The 25132-nt window shown below is 42.0% G+C and overlaps 1 protein-coding gene across 4 annotated transcripts in view; it reads right to left on the bottom strand.

Moving 5' to 3' along the window:
• DGKB (diacylglycerol kinase beta) overlaps positions 1 to 25132 on the bottom strand; it is a 360345-nt gene that overhangs the window by 6538 nt on the left and 328675 nt on the right. For all 4 annotated transcript variants that reach the window (XM_060280745.1, XM_060280746.1, XM_060280744.1 and 1 more), the window contains 2 exons: positions 5226 to 5346; positions 2758 to 2818 (listed from right to left, as the gene is read on the bottom strand). In XM_060280745.1, the coding sequence (XP_060136728.1) occupies positions 2758 to 2818; positions 5226 to 5346 (182 nt within the window). The remainder of the gene's footprint in view (positions 1 to 2757; positions 2819 to 5225; positions 5347 to 25132) is intronic.

Genomic DNA, 25132 nt, shown 5'->3' with positions numbered 1-25132 from the left:
CATTGTGCAGTGTGGGACGACGACAACACAAAAATAATACCCAACCATACAGCAGAGAGCACCAGCCCTCAAATGTATGCAGATTAGAGAAGTTCCTACCTAAAGAAGATAGACAAGTTTGAATATTAACAGGTGTTGGGCTGGAAAATGTCCTCTGGTTTCTCAGTGGTTTTTCTTCCTCTGTGAAACAAGTTTCCATTTTCTGCCTAATTCTCAGGGTACTGCAGAATTTCAGCCACTCAGAGATTTTGAGATTATTCTATGACTACAAAGCACCCAGGGTGTGGGTGTGGGTGTTTCCCCCATCCTTACAGGTAAATATTCCTCCAGTGCTCTCTGCAGGCTTCCTGACTGCCCATTCTTCCTGACATGAAAAAGCCCCATGGGAGGAATTACCTCATAGAACAGGCATCCCCAAACTGCAGTCCTCCAGATGTTTTGGCCTACAACTCCCATGATCCCTAGCTAACAGGACCAGTGGTCAGGGATGATGGGAATTGTAGTCCAAAACATCTGGAGGGTTGAAGTTTGGGGATGCCTGTCATAGAATCATAGAGTTGGAAGGGACCCCAAAGGTCATCTAGTCCAACCCCCTGCAATGCAGGAATCTCAGCTAAAGCATCAGCTAAAGATTGGTCTAGATAGAATGACTTATTTTTGAGAAACCCGTGATGGGTCTAAATGATCACAGCATCCTTTTCTAAATGCTCACAGACAGACTGATGAATCTATTCTAGGTACAGGATCTTCCCTGGTATCTGTGTCAAGCTCACTGGTCAGTAGTTACCTGGGTCTTCCTCCCCCCCCCCTTTTGAAGATGGGGACAATATTTGCCTGCCTCCAATCTGTTGGAACCTCACCTGTTCTCCAGGTTTTCTCAAAGATAATAGACAAAGGTTCTGAAATTACATTTGCAAGCTCCTTTCATACCCTTGGATGCAGCTCATCAGGCCCCGGAGATTTGAATTCATTTAAAGTAATGTATTTTTTTGCTACATAAGACACACCTGACCATAAGACGCACCTAGTTTGTTAAAGAGGAAAACAAGAAAAAATATATTCTTTTCTAGCAAGAGCTGTGCAGAGTGTGTAAGCGTTCTCTCCCTTTGCTTGCTTTACAGTGAGCTGGGAGGAGGGGCAGAAGGGGCTCCCGTCCATCCCTCCTCTTGCCTTGCTGTAAAGCAAGCAGACCTTGAGGACAGCCTCAAGAAGGAAGGAAGGAAGGGGTGAGAGAGAGTGAAGGAAGGAAGGGTGGAAGGGGTGAGTGAGAAAGAGAGAGAAAGAGAGAGAAGAGAGAGAGAGAGAAGGAAGGAAGGACCTACCAAGCCTGCTCTTGCAAGAAGCAGTGGCAGAATCAGTGCCCCAAAAGGAGCCCTTTCGGGGCGTTGATCCTGCCGCCGGCTCTCGCAGGGACAACCACGGCTACCACCCCCCCCCCGCTCTTGCGCGTGGCGGTGGCAGGATCAGCACTATGCTGTTGCTATGCTTCCCTGTCTCCAAGCAGACTTTCTCACATACAGTGGTACCTCTACTTACGAATTTAATGTGTTCCGAATGCGCATTCGTAAGTCAAAAAAAATTTAAGTCGAATCCCATAGGAATGCATTGGGAGAAAAAATTCGTAAGTCGAAGCAACCCTATCTAAAAATTCGTGAGTAGAAAAAATCCTATCTAAACCGCATCCAAGATGGCGGATGGAGCTCCGTTCATAAGTAGAAACATTCGTAAGTAGGGTTATTCGTAAGTAGAGGTACCACTGTACTCTGTTTAACTTGGCTTGTTGCCACCCCACTAATTGTCTACTCCAAAAGCTGCGCGTAGTCATGGGTCTCAACAAAGGGATCTATTGTTTATGCCAAAAACAGAAGCACGAGGAAGGGAGAAAGGAGGACCACCTCAGTGCGGCTTTTAAAACTGTGGCTAAAGAACTTTACGGAAAGAAATGAATAATAAAGAAATTAAAGCATACCAAACAGCCTAAACACCAGCGAGAATAAAATATCAATTTCAAAACTCAAACTTAACATAATTACTTGGTTTGATATTTTTATTTTATTAGCAATGTTGGCCATGGTAATTTTAATTATGATGATGATGATGATGATGATACAAAGAAGAACTCAGGTACGGTATAATATGTGGAATGGCTATAAGGCTGCAATCCTGCATCTGGTTACCTGAAATAAGCCTCACTGAACTCAATGGGGGTTTGGCTTCCAAGTAAACATGTATAGGATTCCTCTGTGAGGTATCTAAACCACTTCCCCCATTTCTTCCCAAGTAAGCACACTAAGAAAGTGAAGCATCTCGTCCTATTTTCCTCTGCGCTATAATTAAATTTCCTCAATTATTTAATTAGTGCCTGTTGAAGTCTTTCCAGTGCTTTGAATGGGTCTGCATAAAATCAATAAAAAGGTTGATGGGCCAGCAATATTCAACTTATTTGAACATACTCTTGTTAGAAAGAGCAAAACCAAAAACATATGTATAGTGAGTTCATACATAAGGAAGTAATGCATATATGGGTGGGTGTGGGGGAGAGAGGCAGAGAGAGGAAGCGAGGAAGGGAGATATACTGAAATCTGTGTGTAAGACTGCAGGATCACATCCAAGTTCTTTGATGAAATAATCTAGGGTTGGTTACACTACAAGACTGAGGAAATAAAGCAATCTTTCATTTCGTACAATATTACAGATTGTCATTGTGATACTTTTATTTTTATGCTTTACTACATATACTGATCAAGGCACACTTACCGTACAAGGTGTTTGCATCCATGGCTCCCCATCAATCTGCATAGGCAGAGACTTGCTAGTCCTAGAGCAAAACAGTTGCAGGAAGTACAGTGTCTTCAGAAAATACAGTGTGTGTTCTAAACAGACAGCATGTCCCCATATTCCACCCAGAGGCACTCTAAGGTGTGTATGTGGCATGGGGGCGAATTGGCCATCTGATTGTTTCAAGAGGTCTCCATACTGCAAGCTGGCATACCCTCGAGAGCATTCCAGAAGTGAGCTAAAAACATACATTGGGCTCACAATTTCCAGACATGATGAGATAATCATCTCACCCACTTTGCTACCTTACCTAAGCTGATTTCACTATATCAAAAGTGAGTCAGAATGGATAGCCTGGGTGCCGTACAAGAAAAACCCAAATCAAATTAAGACTGCTGAAATTGTGGGTGGAAATTCATGGCATACTTCATGCAGTAAAACATGGGCAATAGCAATTTATTATGTATCCTATATTATGACTAGTAGAGTATTGACCTAGGAGGATATACAAGTACAGTGGTACCTTGGTTTACAACCACAATTGGTTCCGGAAGTCTGTACTTAACCTGAAGCATACTTAACCTGAAGCGAACTTTCCCATTGAAAGTAATGGAAAGTGGATTAATCCGTTCCAGACGGTCCGCGGACTACTTAACCAGAAGCGTACTTAACCTGAAGTATGAGTGTAATTGGTTCTGGAAGTCTGTACTTAACCTGAAGTGTACTTAACCTGAAGCGAACTTTCCCATGGAAAGTAATGGAAAGTGGATTAATCCATTCCAGATGGGTCCGTGGTGGTTGTAAACCAAGGTATGACTGTACAGTCATACCTTGGGTTACAGCCGCTTCAGGTTGCGTCTTTTCGAGTTGCGCTCCATGTCGAACCCGGAAGTACCAGAACGGGTTACTTCTGGGTTTCGGTGTGCACGCATGCGCAGAAGTGCTAAATCGCATGTGCAGACGCAGGTTGCGAACGTGCCTCTCGCATGGATCACGTTCGCAACCCAAGCATCCACTGTAGTTGATATTTTATTATGATTTATGTCCAAATACTTGCTAGTTCCCCCAAATGCAAACCTCCAAATGCATGGATGGGGCCATTTTATCTATGTGCTCGCTAAGATTAAAAAATGGCACAGAAGCAAAATACAGTGTTTAGCCCACTGATAAAGTAAATGCAAATGGTCTGAGAAATGGTTTTATACCACCAGAGTTTCTGAAGACTTATGCTAGGTCAGTGATGGGCAACCTTTTGAGCTTGGTGTGTCAAAATTTGCCAAAAAACCGAGCATAACTCAGTGGTGTGTCACTTCAAGAAAAACCCCATAATTTTGTGATATTTATAGTTTATGTATAATGTAAAATGTAAAATGTATAATTGTAATATATAACTGTATTTAATAAACCAAAAACTAATTATTTAACCAAACCAAAAACCCCTTATTTATCACAAAGTGCCCAGAGTTGTTGAGCTTTTTGGGGGGAGCTGCTGACCAAAGTTTTGGAGGTTTTTTTTTGGGGGGGGTGCAAAAGTTGCTTTGCTTTTTTGGGGGGGAAAGAGAACAGAAATAAATGACGAATAATACCTTCGCTGGAACTAACATGCAGCACCGACATAGTCTGCCAAAGCACCAAACCCCCCAAAACAGAACAGGTTAAAAAACGAACACTATTACACCCAATCATAGTCTGCCAAAGCGCCAGAAAAAACAGCACAGAAAGGGTTAAAAGACCAATCTCTGGCTACCAGCAAGAACAACAACAAAAAAGGATCCGGGTTTTAACAGCGGAGACAAGCTGTAGCGGAGACAAGCTCTAGTGGAGACAAGCTGTGGGAGGAGCAGGAGAACAAATGGGAAAAACCCACCACCAACAGCGCGAATGGGCCGATGGGGCGCGTGCCAGCAGTGAGGGCTCTGCGTGTCACGTCTGACACGCGTGTCATAGGTTCGCCATCACTGTGCTAGGTAGTGGTCTGAATACCACCCCCCCAACCTGTTCCAAGTGACAATCTAGACAGGACAATTATGCAAGGTTGGAGTGAAGGAACTGTGCTTCCAATATACTGTATAAGAAAAGTGAGAAGACTGACGCAACAAATTACAGGCTGATCTCTTTGTTGTCTGGAGTGAGCAAATTATTATTGTGCTAACGATGAAGGATTGGGCTGAGCAGACAAGCATACTGGCCCAGAAGCAAATAGGGTTTCAAGAGGGAAATCCAACCATTGCTTCCTAATTTCCAGCAGTGGATGGAATGATGGGACCTCATCACAGCCATTTTGCATTAAGCCACACCCCGTGCCCCATAGCAGTTCCTTTATGACTAGTGCCCCCATTAAAATGTAACCACTGGTCCAAAAAAGATGGCGATCCCTGCTTTAATATTGTTCTGTCCAACCAGTAAATTCACAACCCTACTTTTGCAGAGGAAAATGTAGTTCCTACCTGATGATAACAGATGAGCATTGAGCAAGACGTCTCCCAGCACTTTTCAGCCCAGTGTATATTTGACCCATCTCCATGGCTCCCTCCAGACCAACTACTTCCATCAGCTGATCACTCAGATCTGAAAACAAAAGCATAACTCTTAGAACAGAGGAAGAAGCCATGGAGGATAAGCATGGCTGCTGCTGAGAACAGCAGCTCCTCGTCTTGTTCTTCCCCTCTCACCAGCGATCCCTAAAAATGTGCAGTTGAAAACATTGTTTTGTACTACTAATGTTGCAGGAAAGAGAGAATGCTTCTAGGTTTTGGAGACCATGTTTTCTGTAATCTCATGCCCAGGCCCCTGCATTGAGTAAAAGTTCTTACATACTCTCAAGTTCTTTAATATATGTAAAACTAACTAAAACTATTAATGTCTATGCGCTATCCACAAGATAATGGCTCCATGTTCTTATGGCCTCTGCATAGAAAACTCTTATTCCCTCCCCCCCCCCCCCCGCCCGGTGATGGAAACAGCTGTGTTCACATTGTTATGCAGAGTTCTCAATTGTACGCTTTAAAAAAATAATAAATAAAGGTAAAGTTCCTATTTTTCCATTTTTGTCAAAAAGCAACTACGAAAGACAGGATTATTTTTGCTAAGTGGAGACACAAGCTTGTGACAATATCAGATCTTAATAACTTCTTGCCACAATTTTATGGCACATTGTTTCTCAATAAGACCAGGATGGAGGAATGATCCATCGTCACATGTGTGATTATTTTATTAGAAATATTTTGTCTTGGAACATGTCAACTGAAAGGGAAAACCCTGGAAAAACTAAGGGCAAAAGCAGCTTTTAGAAAAGCTATTTCCACCGATCATAAGAAACCATAAGAGAGAGAAAATATGTGCAGACTTTTCAAAGTAGGTGTAAAGTTTAAACATTAATACAATATCCTAGTCTGGGAAACTGCCTGAAGTGGGAGTAAGAGACAGTCAGTCATTTTTGGCTTAATGCAACTGTGTTAATGTCAGTTTTCCAATGAGGATCTGAAGTCAGAATAAGCCAGAGTTTCAGATTCTGGTTAGTAAACGGACATTAAACCCCAGTTCCTCATTTGAGATATAATGGGAATTGTGGTTTAAACTAGGTGTGGAGAACCTTTGGCCCTCCTGATGTTGTTGAACTACAACTCCCATCAGTGCCAGCAAGCACGATCAATGCCCAGGGATTATGAGAGTTGCAGTTCATCCACATCTGGAGGGCCCAAAGTTCTCTACACCTGCTTCAAAGAAACCAAGATTAAAGTGCCAAATTTGCAAGGGAAGGAGATATGGGGTGGCAGAGAGTGTAGGCCTGCAATTTATTGTTGCATTAATGCACTATGGTTTATTAAAGCACGATCACTACATCCAAAATGGGCCCCAAATGTTGATGCATTGGATGAGGAAGGCACTATCCTCTGGGAACTCATGCAACCGTGCAGCCTTTTCCACGAAAAGACTGGATGATGAGCCCAACATTAGGCTGGTAAGGATAAAAAAGGTAAACGACCCCTGGACGGTCAAGTCCAGTCAAAGGCGACTGGGATTGCGGCGCTCATCTCGCTTTCAGGTCGAGGGAGCTGGCGTTTGTCCACAGACAGCTTTCCGGGTCATGTGGCCAGCATGACTAAACCACTACTGGTGCAACGGGACACCGTGACGGGAACCAAAGTGCACGGAAACGCCGTGGAATGATCACAGTACACTATAATGAGCCTCACTGCACTCTGTTCTCTGTATGTGGAGGAAGTAGAACATGGTCTTACGGTTCAGTCCTATGCATGTTTGCTCAAAAGCAAGTCCCACTGAATTCAGTGGGATTAACTCCCAAGTATGCATAGTATTGCAGCTGTACATTGCAATGTCAAATACATTTATTCTGGATGAAGTCCCACTGAGTGCAAGTGGACTTACGAATGCAGTCTGACAGCCTGATCATTTAAGGTGCTCTTTGTCTATTTTGGTAACACACACACACACACACACACACACAGAGAGAGAGAGAGAGAGAGAGAGAGAGAGAGAGAGAGAGAGAGAGAGAGAGAGATGCTCTCACAGAATTTGAAAAGTATTAACTTTTTCTTTTTTAAAAAAGCAAGCAGACATCATTGATTACTCAAATTTGTTGCCAGGAACAGATGGACAAGGAGCAGGAACATTTTACTTCAGTTCTAGATGCCTAAATGCCCCTGCTTCATAGATTAGTAGTTAATACTGTACCAATTTTCATGGGAAATGTTATTTCCAGGAATGATAGAACAAAGATCCAACCACACACGTGTCACACACAAGTGCGAATTTGGGGTGACTGCACTTAGTCAAATACATATATAAGTCATAAAAACATATGACATGTAAATACTAATACACTTTCTTATATCTTTAATGTGTGAAAGATCTATGCTAGTTCAGTGGCAGTATTTCACTTCCTCCAACCCTGCAGTGCTAGTGGGATCTGGATAAAGTTCACTGTGTGACTGATGAATGGAAATCAGTAGACCTAAGGAACTTGGAACTTCTTCTGAACAAGCACTATCCACTCTTTAATGAGGTCATTAAAGCATATCTATTTAGCACAGCAATGGAAGAACTTACCAAAAGTGCAAATTAAATATGCCTTGAGCCTTCTCAGGACCAAGTTGCGCACATAGAAACAGAGTTCCATGTGCTAATTGCACCCAAAATTTGTTCCCATATGCAGGAGTCTCTCTCTCACACACACACAGTTCCTACTGCACAGGTCCAAAGAGATTAGCATTCCCAGTATATTTTACTGCACTGATCACCTGCTTGCGAGAGCGGGAGAGTAGTAAGTCAAGCCCACTTTCCTCCAACAGGTGATTGGTGCTATCCAAACTGAGCACCATCTTGCGACTCCTCTCATGCCCCCTATATCCACGCCACACTCCTCAATGCCTCTGTTCCTCACTTGCCCCAAGTGCATTTGCCTAGCATCCTTAAACCATTATGTTCAAGGTTGCTTGCCTCGATGGAGAGATGTGAGTGGGGTGTGGATGGGCGAAACCTCTGACTTTTATGCAGCTGAAATACAGCCTACTGTACAAAAGTAAGAATCACAGCTGTTGCTCCATGCAGTTATGCCTCTAGCCCTGCCCAACACTGGCACACACACCAACACTCCTTGGGCAAGAAGGTTGCCCATTAAGAAATGTAGCCTTTGGGCTTAAAAAGGTTCCCCAATCCTGCTTTAGACTATAAACTTCCCTGTCTTAAGAGAGTGGGGCAAGATTAGGCAATATAATCAGTTCCAGAAAAGGAGTGAGAGACTGATATATACAGATAAATGGGCGATGTGTTCAGAGGGTCATAACCTTCCACAAAACTATTGCATATCTTCTTTTTGCTGAGATTTTTTTTAAAAAAGGTATTTTCATTCTTAAAAATGTAAAAGACAAAACAAGCAGAGAGCAAAACTTAGCACAATGTACTCCTACAATGTGTGCCCACACTCCATTGTTTGTGTAAGTCCAGAGGCAATGGCTCAATACAGACACCCACTGAGTATTATTTTACGATGGCCTTGCATCCTTGAGAGCCTGTTGGCTTTACGCTGAACTTTGCCCACGACATGAAGACTTTCACTTGTTTTCTGTGCGAATGACCTATCAGACTGTGTGGGAATGTTTGCACAGCACCATGCCGCTTCTGCCCTCTTCCACAAACCAAACTACTTCACGCCTCTCTTCAGATTAGCAGGTTGGTAAACAAAGCTAGCTCTCATGAGTGACTGCTGATGTCAGCAGCATGCGAATGGCATGTGGAGAGGGGCATCTGACCCTTTGCCCTCCTTCCCAAAGTGTGGGGATGGGGTAGATTGGGCGGGGGGGGGGGGGAGAGGACAAAGTCACCAGGGAGATTTCCCTTCCATTTCCTCCCATCAGGCTGTCTGAACAATTAAAGTGACAAAGTGAAATCTAAGCAATGCTGTGTTTGTGAATGCTTGTTCCCTTATTGCACTGCCCAAACCAAGGTGATGATAATATACTGAAGAGCCTTCGAGGGCTTTTGAGAAGACTGTGCTACAAGGCAATACCAGGCCATGCCTCAAAGACTACATTTCAACATTTCTCGGTGAATATAAATCAAGGGACATAAACAAGAGCTGGGGTGGAAAGGAACCCAGTAGTGTTATGATTAGAAGTGGTGATTTACACATGGAGGATTGTTCCTCTATAATAAAGCTGTTTTGTAAATATCCAATTTATCTTGGCCATATATAAACACTTGCAGACCTGGCAAGAGATTGAAAGTCTCTATTAGAATTTGGGGTTACTGCACTTAGTCAAGTACATTTACATAAAAAACATCAACGGTTGGTGGTAAATCTCTCCCTGTTGGCAGTTTGTCTTTAGAGAGTTGAGGATACAAGGCTTCCTAAATGTAATTAAAGCATGGTAATCATCACACTGGGGGGGGGGAGGAAAGAAAGTTTGGGTTCTAGCTAAAATATAGCATGGGCTTTTGAGATCTGGCTTACTGCCAGAGCCCTTGGAAACGTGCTGAGTTGAAGGCTCTCCTGTTCACCAGTGTCTGCTTTGAGTGCTGCATTAAAAAGAAAGAAAGAAACCAAAAAGCAGCCCAACCAAAACAACACAGTTTTGCAATATGCAGGAAGGTAGAGACGTTTTCATACACAGAGACAGGAACTGCTGCCGCAGCGAGTGCCAAAGGCATGCTTAACGTCAAAGGTTTGTATGCTTTAACCGTAACAAAATGTCTCAATGCTTGGATATAAAAATAAATGACCAAATGATGTTGCATTGTCAGCGGTCCAATTTCAGAAAGGAAAGTTTTCAAGTCATTTTGCAGGCACTTACACAGCATCTGGTGTACACAGAGATGTTTTCCACACTCACCCCCAAATAAGGTGAAGGTTGAGTTTGCCACTTGATGACTGCATGACATGATGCCCACAGTCACTTGACATTGCCTCATCCTCACTGGTGCACAACACTGTGGGCGGCTCATATAGTGAGCCAAGAGACACCGGCTCTTGAGTAACTGACTGATGAGACGTCGAGGTGGTGCGTACATGCGCGAATCACCTCTGGGTCGTGAACTGCAACCTGACATACAACGGCATGCAGACACTGTACCAGCATTGCCAGGATTAGAGATGTTGGGAGTTGTGGTCCAACAGAACCTGGGGAAGGCACAGTCTCCCCGTTTCTGGATAAGAATTACCAAAATGCCTACAATACACTCAAGGAGTGAATTCAAAAGCGAGATTAAAAGAACTGGCCCATGGGCTGAAGGTTCCTCATCCCGGGTATAATAAGTATTATTTGATCCTGGAGTCTACGGCAAATGCTTAGTACTGGCATTTTTCTCCTACAAAATGAACTGTTGGGAGTAGGCCTCTGTAAGAGCCCCAACTGTGCTGTCCTGACCTAAACAATAAACAATATACAATATATCGATACTATCACATTGTATCTGAAAGACCATATCCCCTCTGAAAGACTATATTCCCTCAAACTTGCCTGGGTTTTGAGAGCTTTGAGGGACATCCTGCCACCCTCACAGCCAACCTTAGGGAGGCAGGAGAGAGCCTTCTCGGTGGCTGCTCCCAGACTTTGGAACTCCCTCGCAAGAGAAGCTAGCCTGGGTTCCTCCATGTTAACTTTCCGTCAGCAGGTGAATACAGTTTTGTTCCAACAGGGTATTGGGAATTGGCTACTTTTAATGAAAGGGCAGGTGCCATGCTCTTTATTATTGCTATTATTGGTATGGTTTTAATAGATTTCATATATGTACATAGTTTTAATTTTATAAGTGTTTATTTGTTTCTTAATTATTGCCCGCCCCGATGTTTCTAGCAGTTTTTATTTTTATTTTTAAGCTGCCTTGAGTCATGTCAGAGAAAAAGGTGGAGTCCAATTTTTTTTATATAATTATAATAATGATCTTCCATTCTGTCTTCCACACATGCATATAACATTGGTAAAAGGCGATTCAAAATGTGCTTAAAGTGGCAGATGTAGATTCTAAATATAATCATCTATTATAACTAGAAAGTAAGGGGAGAAAAATAAGAAAAACAGAAGACCTAATTAATTGTGAGAAATTTTAAGAAGCATTTCCCTTAAGTGTATGTGTGTCCCCTTTAAACAAGCACACTTCCTGATTAATAGTAAAACATAAAATGGGGGAAAAAAGAACTTGGGCATTGAAAGCACTATTCTCTTTCCCTCTGTGAATATAGCATTAAGAACAAATACCAACTTCTAGGGTTCTAACATTTTGAAACAAGGGGTTTCATCTTGCACTTTCAGGAGATCATTATGGAAAACCTTTGGTATACCTTGGGGAAAATGTATTCTCTTTTGACAGTTATTCTTTTAATAGTTGGAAGCATAATTCTGCTTTGAAGCTGGCCATGCACACAAAAAGGTCCCTATTATTTTAAGCCATATGTTTTAAAAAGTTATTTGTTTTAAAAGGATGTTCACCATATTAGTTTTATGGTTCCCTTCATGCAATGGAACAAAAGCCATTCTATGAAAGGATTCTGAACTTGGACAAACTGTATTTTTTTTTTAAAAAAAAAAAACCACTGGGAGGGGGAAGCAAAGTTCTTCTCTGTTTTTATCAAATTTGATTGCTGCAGCTGTTCCCAGTTTCTGTATTTTAAAAATAGCCTTATTCAGTGCCTTGTTGGCTAAAGGCCAGAGTATCATTAGAACATGATGTACAGAAAAACCTCTATTCAGTTACAGATACAGAAATATATTTAAGATCAGTGGGGGTCATCTGAAGCAAACACTTGTAAAGGGAAAATGGAATTTTAATGTGCTCAGACCATTCGCTGCTTTTAGCTGGATATTTAAGAAATTCAAACCTGATACCTTCCTGTTTGTCCGGGCGATATCAGATTGCTGCACATCATGCACAAACAATATGAACAAATCAGGGCCGTTTCCACTAACAGAAATAGATCTTGTTCTCAGATTACTTCTAACAGTTTTGGCATTTACTTCAAATGGTTTCTAGTAACATTATACATTTCAGTGGTCTATAAACATGCCCTTACCTAGAAAAGAAAAGATACTGGAACTGAGAAAGTTGAATCAATGCAATCTGCATCGGAGTTGTGCATCTTGTTAAATTGCACCTCTCTCACAGTGTTTGTATGAATAAAAGACAAACCACAATTATTAAGCCCCCCTCCCCCACTCGCCACCCATAAATACTCCATTTATCAATGTTATTTCCCTACCCTTTCCCACCAAGGAAAACATTTAAGTATGTGAAGACATCTTGGTGTCTTATGCTTTTGTGTTTTTACCCATATTTCCTTGGACTGTTCTCCCTGGTCAAGCCAAGCAAAGGCGTTGCTTCCTAGGGGAAGAAGAAAAATTGTACCCATTCCTGCTGTAGGCAAGGGTGGAGGCACCCTTATTGGCTTAGATCAGGGGTCAGCAAACTTTTTCAGCAGGGGGCCGGTCCACTGTCCCTCAGACCTTGTGGGGGGCCAGACTATATTTTGGGGAAAAAATATGAACGAATTCCTATGCCCCACAAATAACCCAGAGATGCAATTTAAATAAAAGCACACATTCACATCATGTAAAAACACCAGGCAGGCCCCACAAATAACCCAGAGATGCATTTTAAATAAAAGGACACATTCTATTCATGTAAAAACATGCTGATTCCTGGACCGTCCGCGGGCTGGATTTAGAAGGTAATTGGGCCACATCCGGCCCCCGGGCCTTAGTTTGGGGACCCCTGGCTTAGATCTTTTCAACCCTACAATCCAGGACCACTTACTGTTTTCAAAGGAGTTCATATGCTTGCACCTTCATCAAGGTGACAGCAGGGGTTAATGGCAAGGAGAGATTGTTAATGAGAGCCAGTGTGGTATAGTGGTTTAGAGTGGTAGACTCGTAATCTGGGGAACTGGCTTCGTGTCTCCATGCCTCCACATGCAGCTGCTGGGTGACCTTGGGCTAGTCACACTCCTTTGAAGTCTCTCAGCCTCACTCACCTCACAGAGTGTTTGTTGTGGGGGAGGAAGGGAAAGGAGAATGTTAGCCACTTTGGGACTCCTTTGGGTAGTGATAAAGCAGGATATCAAATCCAAACTCTTCTTCTTCTTAATGGAGAGAAACAAGTGGCGCTGGCATCAAAATTTGGCAGTGAGCATCCTCTTCACCGCCGAACAGGAGTGCTCCTGTTTAGAGTTCTAGCCAGCTAGTCAGTCATGCCTTCCCCCTCCAAGATACCATACAGTATACACTGTTAGAAACTAAAGGACAGCATTTTACTCCCCCTTTCACCAGCTTTCCATTTGCCCCTTTTTCAACTTAGACGCAACATTCCATGACTCCTTGGGGGCGGCTATCCCTGCTAGGTTTTCCTTTCTGAAGGATTTTTTTGTACTTTTGCAAATCCAGCATACTGCTACCCTCCCTCCGGTTTCTCAGCAGCTCCAGTTTGGCTGAATTTCTGTCGGCACTCAACGCCGGCATTTGCTATTAGAGGGACGGACTGCTGATAGGTAATTATAAATCTGAGATGAACCAGAGTAATAAAAACTGGAGTGCACAAATAAACATGTTTCGGTTCTCAAGCATTTCGTTAAATGGAAACTAAGGTCACATGTTGCACTTGTCATGGGGATTAGTATCCCCACGGAGAACAGGCAGATGGAGAAACTTAAAAAGTGCACAATATACATTTCTGAACCTTAATGATGCTACCGCGACACAATTCTACATACGATATAGAAAAGACATGAAAAGTCAGATTCTCCATAAACATAGCCGCCAAGTCTCCCGTATTCCCTGGGAAACCCCCGTTTTTCTAGCCGTTTCCCACTGGCAGCCCAGATTTTTTTTAAAAAAAACCTGTGAATCCCCCGGATTCTTACCTGCCTGGGGAGTCTCTGGACATGTGCAGAAGCGATTTCTGGTGCTGTGGCCATTTTGGAAATGGGCAGAGCATGCGTAGAAGTGACTTCCGGTGCTGCTCTGCCCAGTTCCAAAATGGCCGCAGCACGACTTCCGGTGCAGATCCCGGATTTTTTAATCTGGGAGTTGGCACCTATGTCCATACATATTATTATTATTATTATTATTATTATTATTATTATTATTATTATTAAATTTCTATACCACCCTATACCTGCAGGTCTCTTATCTTCCTCTCCCCTCAGACAATTAGATGCATGGACTAGACAATTAGATGCATGTAGGTGGCTTATGTTCTGTAAGTGCACTAAACACTACCCATCCCTCAACAAGGCAACTGTTTTAAATTTTTAAGCCAGGCCTGATGGATGAGGCTAATGACTCATCTGGTCCAGCATCCTATTCTCACAATGGGCAGTTGGATACTTGTGGGAAGCATGCAAGTAAGACATGAAGGCAATAGCACTCTTCTCACCTGCGATTCCCAACAACTGGTATAATATATGCTGCTCTTCAATATAAATGTTTCCAGAGCATCTCATATGGAGAAGAGGGGAGAGCCTCTTAGCCCCCCTTCCTTGACCAACAACAGCCCTGCAGTGCTGCCAGTTGAAATAGGTGTGTGTGTGTGGGGGGTCATGTTCAGCCTCAAAGGTAAATGGGGAAACTGGGGGGAGGCAGCCAGTTAATTGTTAAATCCTGAGACCCCAGATCATCACACCTCCCTCCAGCCAATCCCTTGCAATTGACACATAGCATAAAGCCAGCTCTCCAGCCCTCTTCTTCTCCTGGAGAACAGGGCAAATTCCTGGCTTTACCCTCTCTGGTCTTAGACTTCCAACATGTGGGTTCCTGAATTTTGAGGGTGCTAACCGCACAGTGACTCCACTACTCCCAATTGTGAAACCTTGTTAGAAATAACAGGGTGGAGTCCAAGAACTGGGGCCCCAAGATTGAGAAAGGCTGCTATAGAGTATCAAGGAACCCTTCGGGATCTGCTCTGACACGTACTCTGTCCAGGAGGCATGTAAAATGCAGAGATTTCTAAGCACACATATACCAACTTGCATCTTTCTGTCGGAGCAAGCCAGATGCATTCGTTTTGTTCAGACGCACATTATAGTCAGGCAAATACACTTGAGGTGAACATGTGACAGGACAGTGACTGTGGGAGCTGGGGAGAGTCTTGTGATGCCAACGGAAAGCCTGGAGGGCTTCATTCATCTCCCAGGACTGTGGTTTCCCCACCCTGACTGTTCAGAAAGCTTCTGTTGGACAGCCCATAGTGATATGGCATGTTGGACTAGGACCTGAAATACCAGGGTTCAAATTCCCACTGGGCCCTGAAGCTCACTAAACTAATTAGTGAGGGTTGTTGTGGGGGTTAATTGAGCAGGGAGAGATCCATGCACACTACCTTCGGCTCCTTGGAGAAAAAGTTGAGATATAAATGCAACAAACAAACAGGCCATTAATGGTCAAGATGGTGGTCTTTCACATGCATATGGAACGCTTCCTTTGTGCTTCACAGAGAAGCAGACCCCACATCTGAGAAACACTTTCATAAGCTACAGCAGGCATCCCCAAAATTCGGCCCTCCAGATGTTTTGGACTACAATTCCCATCTTCCCCGATCACTGGTCCTGTTAGCTAGGGATCAAAATCTGTGCAAGTTGTTACAAATGTGTGAACATTCAAGCAAGGTGGGGGACGAGATGCTGACCAAAACTTTCTAAGACCTCTCTGAGATTGCATCACAAACTCTGGCAGCACCAATAGCTGCTTGAGGGAAACTATAGGAAATAATTCTGAAACCTGGCAAGGCTCAAAATCTGATTGGCAAAAACAGGGGTTTTATTCCAACAATTCAGCTTTAATAAAAATACAGTGGTACCTCTGGTTACGAACTTAATTCATTCCGGAGGTCCGTTCTTAACCTGAAACCATTCTTAACCTGAGGTACCACTTTAGCTTAATGGGCCCTCCCACTGCTGCTGTGCCACCAGTGCGCAATTTCTGTTCTCATCCTGAGGTAAAGTTCTTAACTTGAGGTACTACTTCCGGGTTAGCGGAGTCTGTAACCCGAGGTGTTTGTAACCCGAGGTACCACTGTATATGAAATAAGCCACATGGGCACATAACCAAAGAGGCATACTTCTCCAAACTGGGATAACAAAGTGGGGGGAGAATATTTTTTCCTCCATGAGGAGAAAAGTATCATACAGAGAGGAAAAACAGCAGATAGGGCAAATCCAACACCCATGTGAAGTCACCCTAAATTATGCTAACGAGTAAAGTTTGGATGAAAGTGTCTGATTTGCATATCTATGTTCAGAAGGAGGGAGGGGGAAAACCTGGTGGCAGGATTCTGTAGCCCCCTGCTGATAAGTGTGAATGGAAAAGATTGCTGGATCATATTTGGCAAGAATCCTTTTTAAACAAAATATTGAAATAATTGACACGGAGGGCTGTACTTTAGGCTTAAATGCATGCTTCAATGGGGCTATTTATGTGCTTAAAGTTAAGTATGTGGACGAGTGCTTTTCTGGGCCGTATTTGTATTTCAAGGGCTCAGATGAGAAAATAGAGGCCTTTAAAATAATGCTTCTTGTAAATCAAGACAACAGATAGAGTGGCTTTAGTGCAAACCCAAAGGGTGCTTTGCAGCTCACACTGCGACTATGTATGATGTGCGCAGTATAATATTTTTCCCTTCCAAAAGCATAAGTCATCTATACATAGGAAAGCAACAGGAACATTTTAACCTTTCCTTCTTACAAAAAAAAGAAAAAAGCCCCCTAGTCTCGACACTAAGTCCAGAAGTGCAGGAGATAACTTGCAACACTTTGAAAAGAATGAAAGGAAGTGAATGAGGCAGGTGCACTAATAAATGGGTGGTCTCTGGATTACAGTATTTATGTGTGCTGTGTTTGAGCTAAACATCAACTTAAATGTTACACATACAAAGTAGCACAACAAGAACATCTGTGTTGGGGGGACGGAACTGGCATGGCTGACACCTCCAGTGCCAGGTGCAAAGGAAATGTCAGGGCAGCTTGAGAAATCTTGACAGCAAGCATCTGTGTACATCAGATTAGCTCCTACACTCCTAGCCCCATACTATGCATTGGAGTATTTTATACATCTGGCTCTGGATTATGTGATAAATTTCATTCATCCCGGTGCTGGCTCTTAGTTTGAAGATGGAAGTCACACAATCCCCCCTCCCCACCCCCAATCTGTATCATCTTTGATCTGCTTGAAAGAGGGTAGCTTTGCATAAACAAACAGCCTCCTTCAATACAGCTATCAGTTAATAAATCACAGGCTGTGTTTGCAGAGGCTTCTTTGTAGTGAGCTCTAGAACTAGAGTTTTACATGGCAGATTTAAAATTCAAAATTTAAGAAGCCTTTCCCAAGTAAAATCACTACTGGCTGGTAGAACAAGAATGCTTTTAAGTCCCTCTAGTTTCAATGGGATTGATCCACTAGTAAACTTATTTAGGATTGCAGAAGTTTCTCTTAATTTCTCATTTTTCCAACCTTAAGTTCAGTTCTCTGCATCAGTTTGGGTATATTTTTTTAAAAAAATTAATCAGTGTTTTAGACAGATTTCTCCTAATTTACATAAATTTGTATGCAATTTTGTCTCATTTGCAATTTTTTACAAACCAATTTCCCCTAATATAATGCATTTTTGTATGTTATTTCCATGAATATATGCATTTTAAAGCACACTTTAGCACAATTACTTGGTTGGATAACTTCACTTCCCAATTCAGAAAAGTGAAAATTTCAAAGGACACTTGAGTGTTTCTTTTTGTATCACTTTGGAAAGCAAAAAAAATCAGGGAGGTTCACCTTAAAATATGAACTGAATTGAATTTCTCCCTCCTCCTTTAAAAGGACTAAGGATGTTCAGAACCATGGAATGATGGAGAATAAAAAGAAAATAGAAAATGGAGAGGGCAGAGAGAGAGAGAGAGAGAGAGAGAGAGAGAGAGAGAGAGAGAGAGAGAGAGAGAGAGAGAATGGAATGGAGTATTTTGGGGGGGCAATGCAAGTTGCAAGCATGCCCCCCCAATCCAGACTGAGACCACAATAGGGAACAAAGGATTAAAACTTACTGTCCTCCAAATTAGGGTCTGGATCAGGGGTTCCTGTATGGAACAGGGAATCCACAATGCACCCTGCTCCCAGCTGGATTCAAAAGTGACAAGGTTTTGCTAATAATATGCAAAAAACGATCCTTTATAGATCGTTGGATCTATAAGATCCGTATGTCCATTTCCACTAACACCCATGAAAGGTTCCTACTGCTATCAGTGGCATGTTAGACACTCGTAGGCGAAGTAAGGCCTTGCTTCCACACACTTCCTTCAGGTTTATTACCAGAGTGCCTGATTCATTAGAATGATGGGGTAAGAAACTTTCATCTGTGCCAACTACACCACAGAAACCATTAAATAACTATCAAGTTCAGTGTCAGAAATATATATTCGTGTCACGAAGAGTTGGACATGACTAAACGACTAAACAACAACATATATATATATGTGTGTGTGTGTATACAGTGGTGCCTCGACTTACGAATTTAATCCGTTCCGAACACACCTTTGTAGGTCGAAAAATTCGTAAGTCGAAAAGCTCCATTGGAAACGCAATTTCCCATAGGAATGCATTGGAAACGGGAAAAAATTGTAAGTCAAAGCAACCCCATCTAAAAATTCGCAAGTCGAAAAAACCCTAACAGTTTCCGTTCGGATGTTGAGAAATTCGTAAGCGTGCGGCCATTTGCCCCATTCGTAAGTTGAAAAATTTGGTTGCCGAGTTGTTCGTAAGTCGAGGTACCACTGTTTATGGTTTATGGACACATTGGTTTACGAATTTTCAGTTTACGAACGCTGCGGACCCATCTGGAATGGATTAATTCACTTTCCATTACTTTCCCATTACTTTCAATGGGAAAGTTCGCTTCAGTTTATGAACGCTTCAGTTTATGAACAGACCTTGTCGTGATTCTTACCCTAGATTACTAGGTGAATACAGTGGAACCTCGGTTTATGAACACCTCGGTTTACGAATTTTCGGTTTACGAACGCCGCAGACCCATCTGGAACGGATTAATTCACTTTCCATTACTTTCAACAGGAAAGTTCGCTTCAGTTTATGAACGCTTCAGTTTATGAACAGACTTCCGGAACCAATTACACCCATGCTTCGGGTTAAGTACGCTTCAGGTTGAGTACTCCGCGGACCCGTCTGGAATGGATTAATCCACTTTCCATTACTTTCAATGGGAAAGTTCGCTTCAGTTTATGAACGCTTCAGTTTAAGTACTCTGTGGACCGTCTGGAACAGATTAATCCACTTTCCATTACTTTCAATGGGAAACTTCGCTTCAGTTTATGAACAGACTTCCGGAACCAATTGTGTTCGTAAACCGAGGTACCACTGTACATACATACATACATACATACATACATACATACATACATACATACATGAAGAGACCCAAATGATTCTATTGCTGTGTTTGTGTAAAAGTTGCATTATGATTGTTTACACTGTAAAAAAGTTTTATTCTCTTGACAACTGAGTTTTCAACTGCCCATCCTCCAACCCTCCTACATCCCCCCCCCCCCACATGAATATCACAGAGCAAAACTACACATTGAGGAATGTGCTGTTAAATCTTCAGTTTTTCCTTTATTAATTACATTGCCAGGGCAAATGGGGGAAGAAAGAGTTATCAATTCAGAGAGAGAGAGAGAGAGAGAGAGAGAGAGAGAGAGAGAGAGAGAGAGAGAGAGAGAGAGAGGTTCCCATTGACACCAACACATGTAGCCATGTGCACTGGGGGGGGGGGTGATTATTTGGATTTAGGCTGGGGAGGGAAAGGACGAATTTCTTCTCCCCACATGCTGCATTCCTGATAAGAATCAGAAGCACTTACACAATTAATTAATTAAATGGGGGGGGAAAACACAGCTGAATGCTATGCAGAAAAAGTATATATTTATGAATGAAATAACTGACCCAAATAATCTAAATATTTAATATTTTAAAGGCAATACATCCATATTAAAGGAAGTTCATAAATGCTAAATAATGATATATGAAAAATTATGAAAGGCTGGTTTAAAATGAAAAATACTCTTGCAAATTTTAATTCCTTGTTTTTCATCTTTTTTTCTTGTTACTTCCATTTTTAAAGCCAGACTCCTTCATTATTTTCTGACCTGAAATGAAGCACCATCTGGTGTGAGCATGTTGAGATTCGACGTAAATGAAATGTAGCTGTTTTCTCTTGATAAGGCTTTAAAACATATAGGTATTCAATTAACTTTTTTAAATTTTTTTAAATGCTTTTCTTTTAACAAATATGCTGCAGTTTAAGAAATAAGGCAAGTTCCCATAATCAGAATGATATGCCATTAACCTCTTTAATATTTCAATTCCAGAAATCTGAACTCTAAATTTAAGTTGGGACTGGGAGTATCAATGCATCTATGTTATCTGCCCTATATTATGTGAAATGTGCCACACCTAAATCCACTGAAAGCCAGCATGGTATAGAGTTGTACTTAGGCTAAGGCAGGCATCCCCAAACTTGGGCCTTCCAGATGTTTTGGACTACAATTCCCATCTTCCCCGACCACTGGTCCTGTTAGCTAGGGATCACGGGAGTTGTAGGCCAAAACACCTGGAGGGCCGCAGTTTGGGGATGCATGGGCTAAGGAAACCTGGGTTCAAAGCACCATTCAGCCCTGATGCTCATTGGGTTATCTTAGGTCAGCCACTAAATCTCTGACTAATCCAGTGGTAGCCAATGAGTTGCCCAGAAGTTGTTAGACTACAACTCCATGATCCCTGACTATTGGCCATGCTGGCTGGGGCTGATGGGATAGGGCCCAACAACATCTGGGGGGGGGCAGACTGGGACCATGCTGTCTACTCCAGACCTAACCAATCTTTCCCAAATTGCTGCCCTCCAGATTTTTTGGACTCCAACAGCATCAGGAGGGTACCAAGTTTGGGGAAGGCCGGTTTAATCAAAAGCACAGCAATGCTGGTGCCTTGATCTTCTTGGAGCAAGAGTGAGATAAAAATGAATGGTTTCAGGTGCTTTTAAGTATGTATGAACAGACTGTATTTTTGCACATACAAAAATAACCACAAAACAGTACCTGCTGCTGTGCTATACATGAAACACATGAAGCCTTGGTCTTATGGAGGACACAGATTAATTTCAGGATTGTCTCGTGCTTGTGCTGCTGCGCAATGCACACAAAATCATAGGGGTTTGTGGTGGTATGTGAGACTGGGTATATTGTGTTGTGGTAACAGCTGATGTTTCATTGGTTGCATTGTACTGTCCTGCATGAATGCATTGCGCCTCTTGCCTACAAACACTCGTACTGCAATTACTCAGTCTTTTAAGGTGCTTTGTGGGACTGTGTTGTGTTTACTTCAGCAGCCTAAAATGGCAACTCCTCTGGAACGGAGTAGAAAAGTTGGTCATTAATGGGCAATTGTATCACTCTAGTTTAAAATAGGCTTCAATTTGTCCTTACTTCATAAGGGAGTAGCAACAGTAATAACAATGTTAACAAATCTATTGCTTCTTCCATCTGGGGAACTTGGTGTTCTTTATTTTGTGATGAATGTTGAAATTCTAGGCAGGTAGCCAAGACAGAGCCTTGATGCCATTGATGCCTGTAGTTTTCCTTTAAAAAAAAAAGCTACAACAAAAAATACCATCTAATTGCTGCATAATGCTCACAAAACAATTCTGTATAGTCTCACTTTCATAGCTCGTTCATCTTCCTTTCCTACTAGTTCTGTTGATCCAGGGCCAATGGATCATGATCCCAAAGTACAGTTCAGTATGCAATTAAGTGGCCATGCCATTGATTAATCTTAGTGCCCTCCTTGGCACATTTAACCAAGCTGTGTAAAAGCTTTTGAAAGCCAGACAGCAGAAGCATGATAGAATGTCAGCCCAACCTGATAAATTTGGAATGCGGGCATGTGGTAAACTAATCAAACAATTGCTTCACCATGGCTTAATTTCAGCGTAAAATACTCCCCGCTCCTGCCTTTGGAGCTGTGTGAATAGCCTCTTAGAATAACCCCACAGAGGTGAACGCCAAGTCATAGTTTTGTCATCTGTATCATGACTCAGGGCCAATTAACATTGCCATTTGGAGATGGAAAAGACCCAATGAGGTAACTCTTCCCCTTAGATTTCAAGTCAAGTGAATATATCCCCTCGTGGGAAGGGTATAAATTACATGCAATTAATATTAACACCCAGGAGTGACTTTTAAAGAATCTGAACAGAATAGCTCACAAGGAAAGAAAAATAAATCTGAATTCCAATCTGTAAAATAATCTGAGGCATTACAAAAAAACACATGTTGGTAGGGCTTGCTGATCAGAAGGTCAGAGGTTCGAATCCCCGTGACAGTGTGAGCTTCTGTTGCTTGGTCCCAGCTCCTGCCAACCTAGCAGTTTGAAAGCACGTTAAAGTGCAAGTAGATAAATAGGTACCGCTCCAGCGGGAAGGTAAACAGTGTATCTGTGCCCTGCTCTGGTTCGCCAGAAGTGGCTTTGTCATGCTGGCCACATGACCTGGAAGCTGTAGGCTCCCTCGGCCAATAATGCGAGATGAGCGCCGCAACTCCAGAGTCGTCTGCGACTGGATCTAATGGTCAGGGGTCCCTTTACCCTTTACCTTAAATCACAACTTGGTATATGAGCTTGTGAGTAACCATTGCTTCTTCTGCTTTTGCTTTTATTACGCTTCTTTCTTAAAAGAGATAGTGTTCAAATCCCAGAAGACAATCTCTTTTTGCCAAACAAATGTTGGAAGGGCAGAATGGTTCAATCCACAAACAGGCCAAACTGATGACACCTGTTGTCATTGTTTTGTCCTGTGATGCATCAACTGTTCTTAACGAACAGCCAGACATCTTGTTTCTGGGTCTATAGATTTTTCCTTGGAAACTCCTAAGAAGTCATGCCTGGGCATAATCTGGCTCTTGTGAGTAATTTATCTGTAAATATATATAAGTCCACTTGTGTATCCTCTAATATCATTTGAAAAGTTTTGAACTTTTTGGTCCAGCCTTCTTAACCCCTCCTTCGAGAAAAACTCTGCATGCATGGTTTTTAGCTCAGAATTAGTTTAGGTCCCAAATAATCAAAATGATAATGGTCTTGGATGTCTCATTAGAAAAAGAAAATCAATGTATCTGGGCTTCGCTGCTGTACACCCAGATAATATGAACCTCTTACGGGAGTATATATACAAACCCACAGTCTGCCATCAAATACATGCCTTTGTCATTTAGCTATGTATGCTTCACTACATTGCAAGCTCTTATTGACTGAAGACAGTGATACTGTAATGCCTTAAAGACTGAGAATGTCACTCACTATTCATTTAAAAAAGCACTTCTTTGGTAAATGTTCATGTTAAAAAAATACTACTCAGTGACTCAGTGGGAACAGGACAGGACAGGAAATAGTTTCCCCCTCCCCACAATGGAGTGCACTATTAACATATCACAAACCTGCTCTGCTTGGAATTTCATGCTGCTGCCTCATGAAATCGCCTTTCCCCCTGCAATAATGAGCATTTTAGCCTCTCTGCTCATTTTATTATTACCTCATACTAATAAATGCAGGAATGTTGTATGGACATGTTTAATAATGATACGTTGTCAATTGTACAATTTCATTATCCCCTTTCTTTCCTAAATCAAGGTACCGGTAAATTAATCCTGGAAAATTAAGGCTTTTAATTTGGATTTTTTGCATATATTTGAAACTACAGGCTGCTCTATAAAACTCTTGCTAAGGTAAATATGACACAATCAAGTCCTTTTAAAAACAAAACAAAACAGTATGGGGAATAAATGTAGAAAAAGACTCCGAATTGATCTCCAGTGAGTAGGTTACCGAAGATATGTGTTATTCCCCACTCCTCCAGAAGGTAAACAGGTTTTAGAGGTGGTCTCTACACTTGAGAAGTTCAAGAAAAGCTGCTGGGGATATCACAGTTTTTATGGGTGAGTATTACAGAGCTGTGGTTAAAAAGAAACACCCCAGATTTATGGAAGAAGAAGAAGAAGAAGAAGAAGAAGAAGAAGAAGAAGAAGAAGAAGAAGAAGAAGAAGAAGAAGAAGAAGAAGAAGAAGAAGAAGAAGTCACTATCTTGGTTGCATCCTGGAAGGTTGTAGGTATCCAAAGTGACTTCAAACTTTAGAGTTTCAGTGGGTAAACAACATGGTACTGTTGCCTTATGCCCCCCCAAATTGTAATATCTAAAATGGCCTTGAAATGTCATGGTGCAGAAAGGATAGTGATGGCTATGAATGAGACAAGTCATGTGAAAGAACTGCAGCCAATGCTAATATAAAAAATATGCCCCAAAGCAGGATATTTTCATATTTGCTAGTTAACTTCAACATTGTATGTTCAGGAAAGCAAATTCTCTTACGATTCCTTTATTACAGTCTCTTACTTTACATAACTACTTAAGTGCTCCAGGAAGAGTCAGTCTAGTTTGCTTGATACGTGAATTTTCTCTGCTGCCAATTATAGCATGGTAACAACCACCCAATTACTTTCTGCCTTCAGGTTCAAGTGAGTGACGCATATTACAGGACCCCAGATTAATTTAGCATCCACCTCTGTTAAGTGTCTTTATCAACAATATCAGGACCAGAAATGTCATATAAGTAAAGCTGGGCACATTTACAGCAAGCTCAATGTGACCCAAAACTGACCTGTGATAGGAAGCAGCAGGAAAGCCTGAAGGACCTATAAATGGTTATTAACTTGGGATAAAATCACTCATTTATCTCAGGTAGGACCATCAGTAATTTGGAGCATGCAAACAAAGCCTAAAGAAAGGCATGCAAACACTTACC

The sequence above is a fragment of the Zootoca vivipara genome, chromosome 12 (genome assembly GCF_963506605.1).
Source record: "Zootoca vivipara chromosome 12, rZooViv1.1, whole genome shotgun sequence".
In the NCBI taxonomy this organism is placed as follows: domain Eukaryota; kingdom Metazoa; phylum Chordata; class Lepidosauria; order Squamata; family Lacertidae; genus Zootoca; species Zootoca vivipara.
The sequence above is the reverse complement of the archived record's forward strand: the minus strand, read 5'-3'. Positions and strand labels throughout refer to the sequence as shown.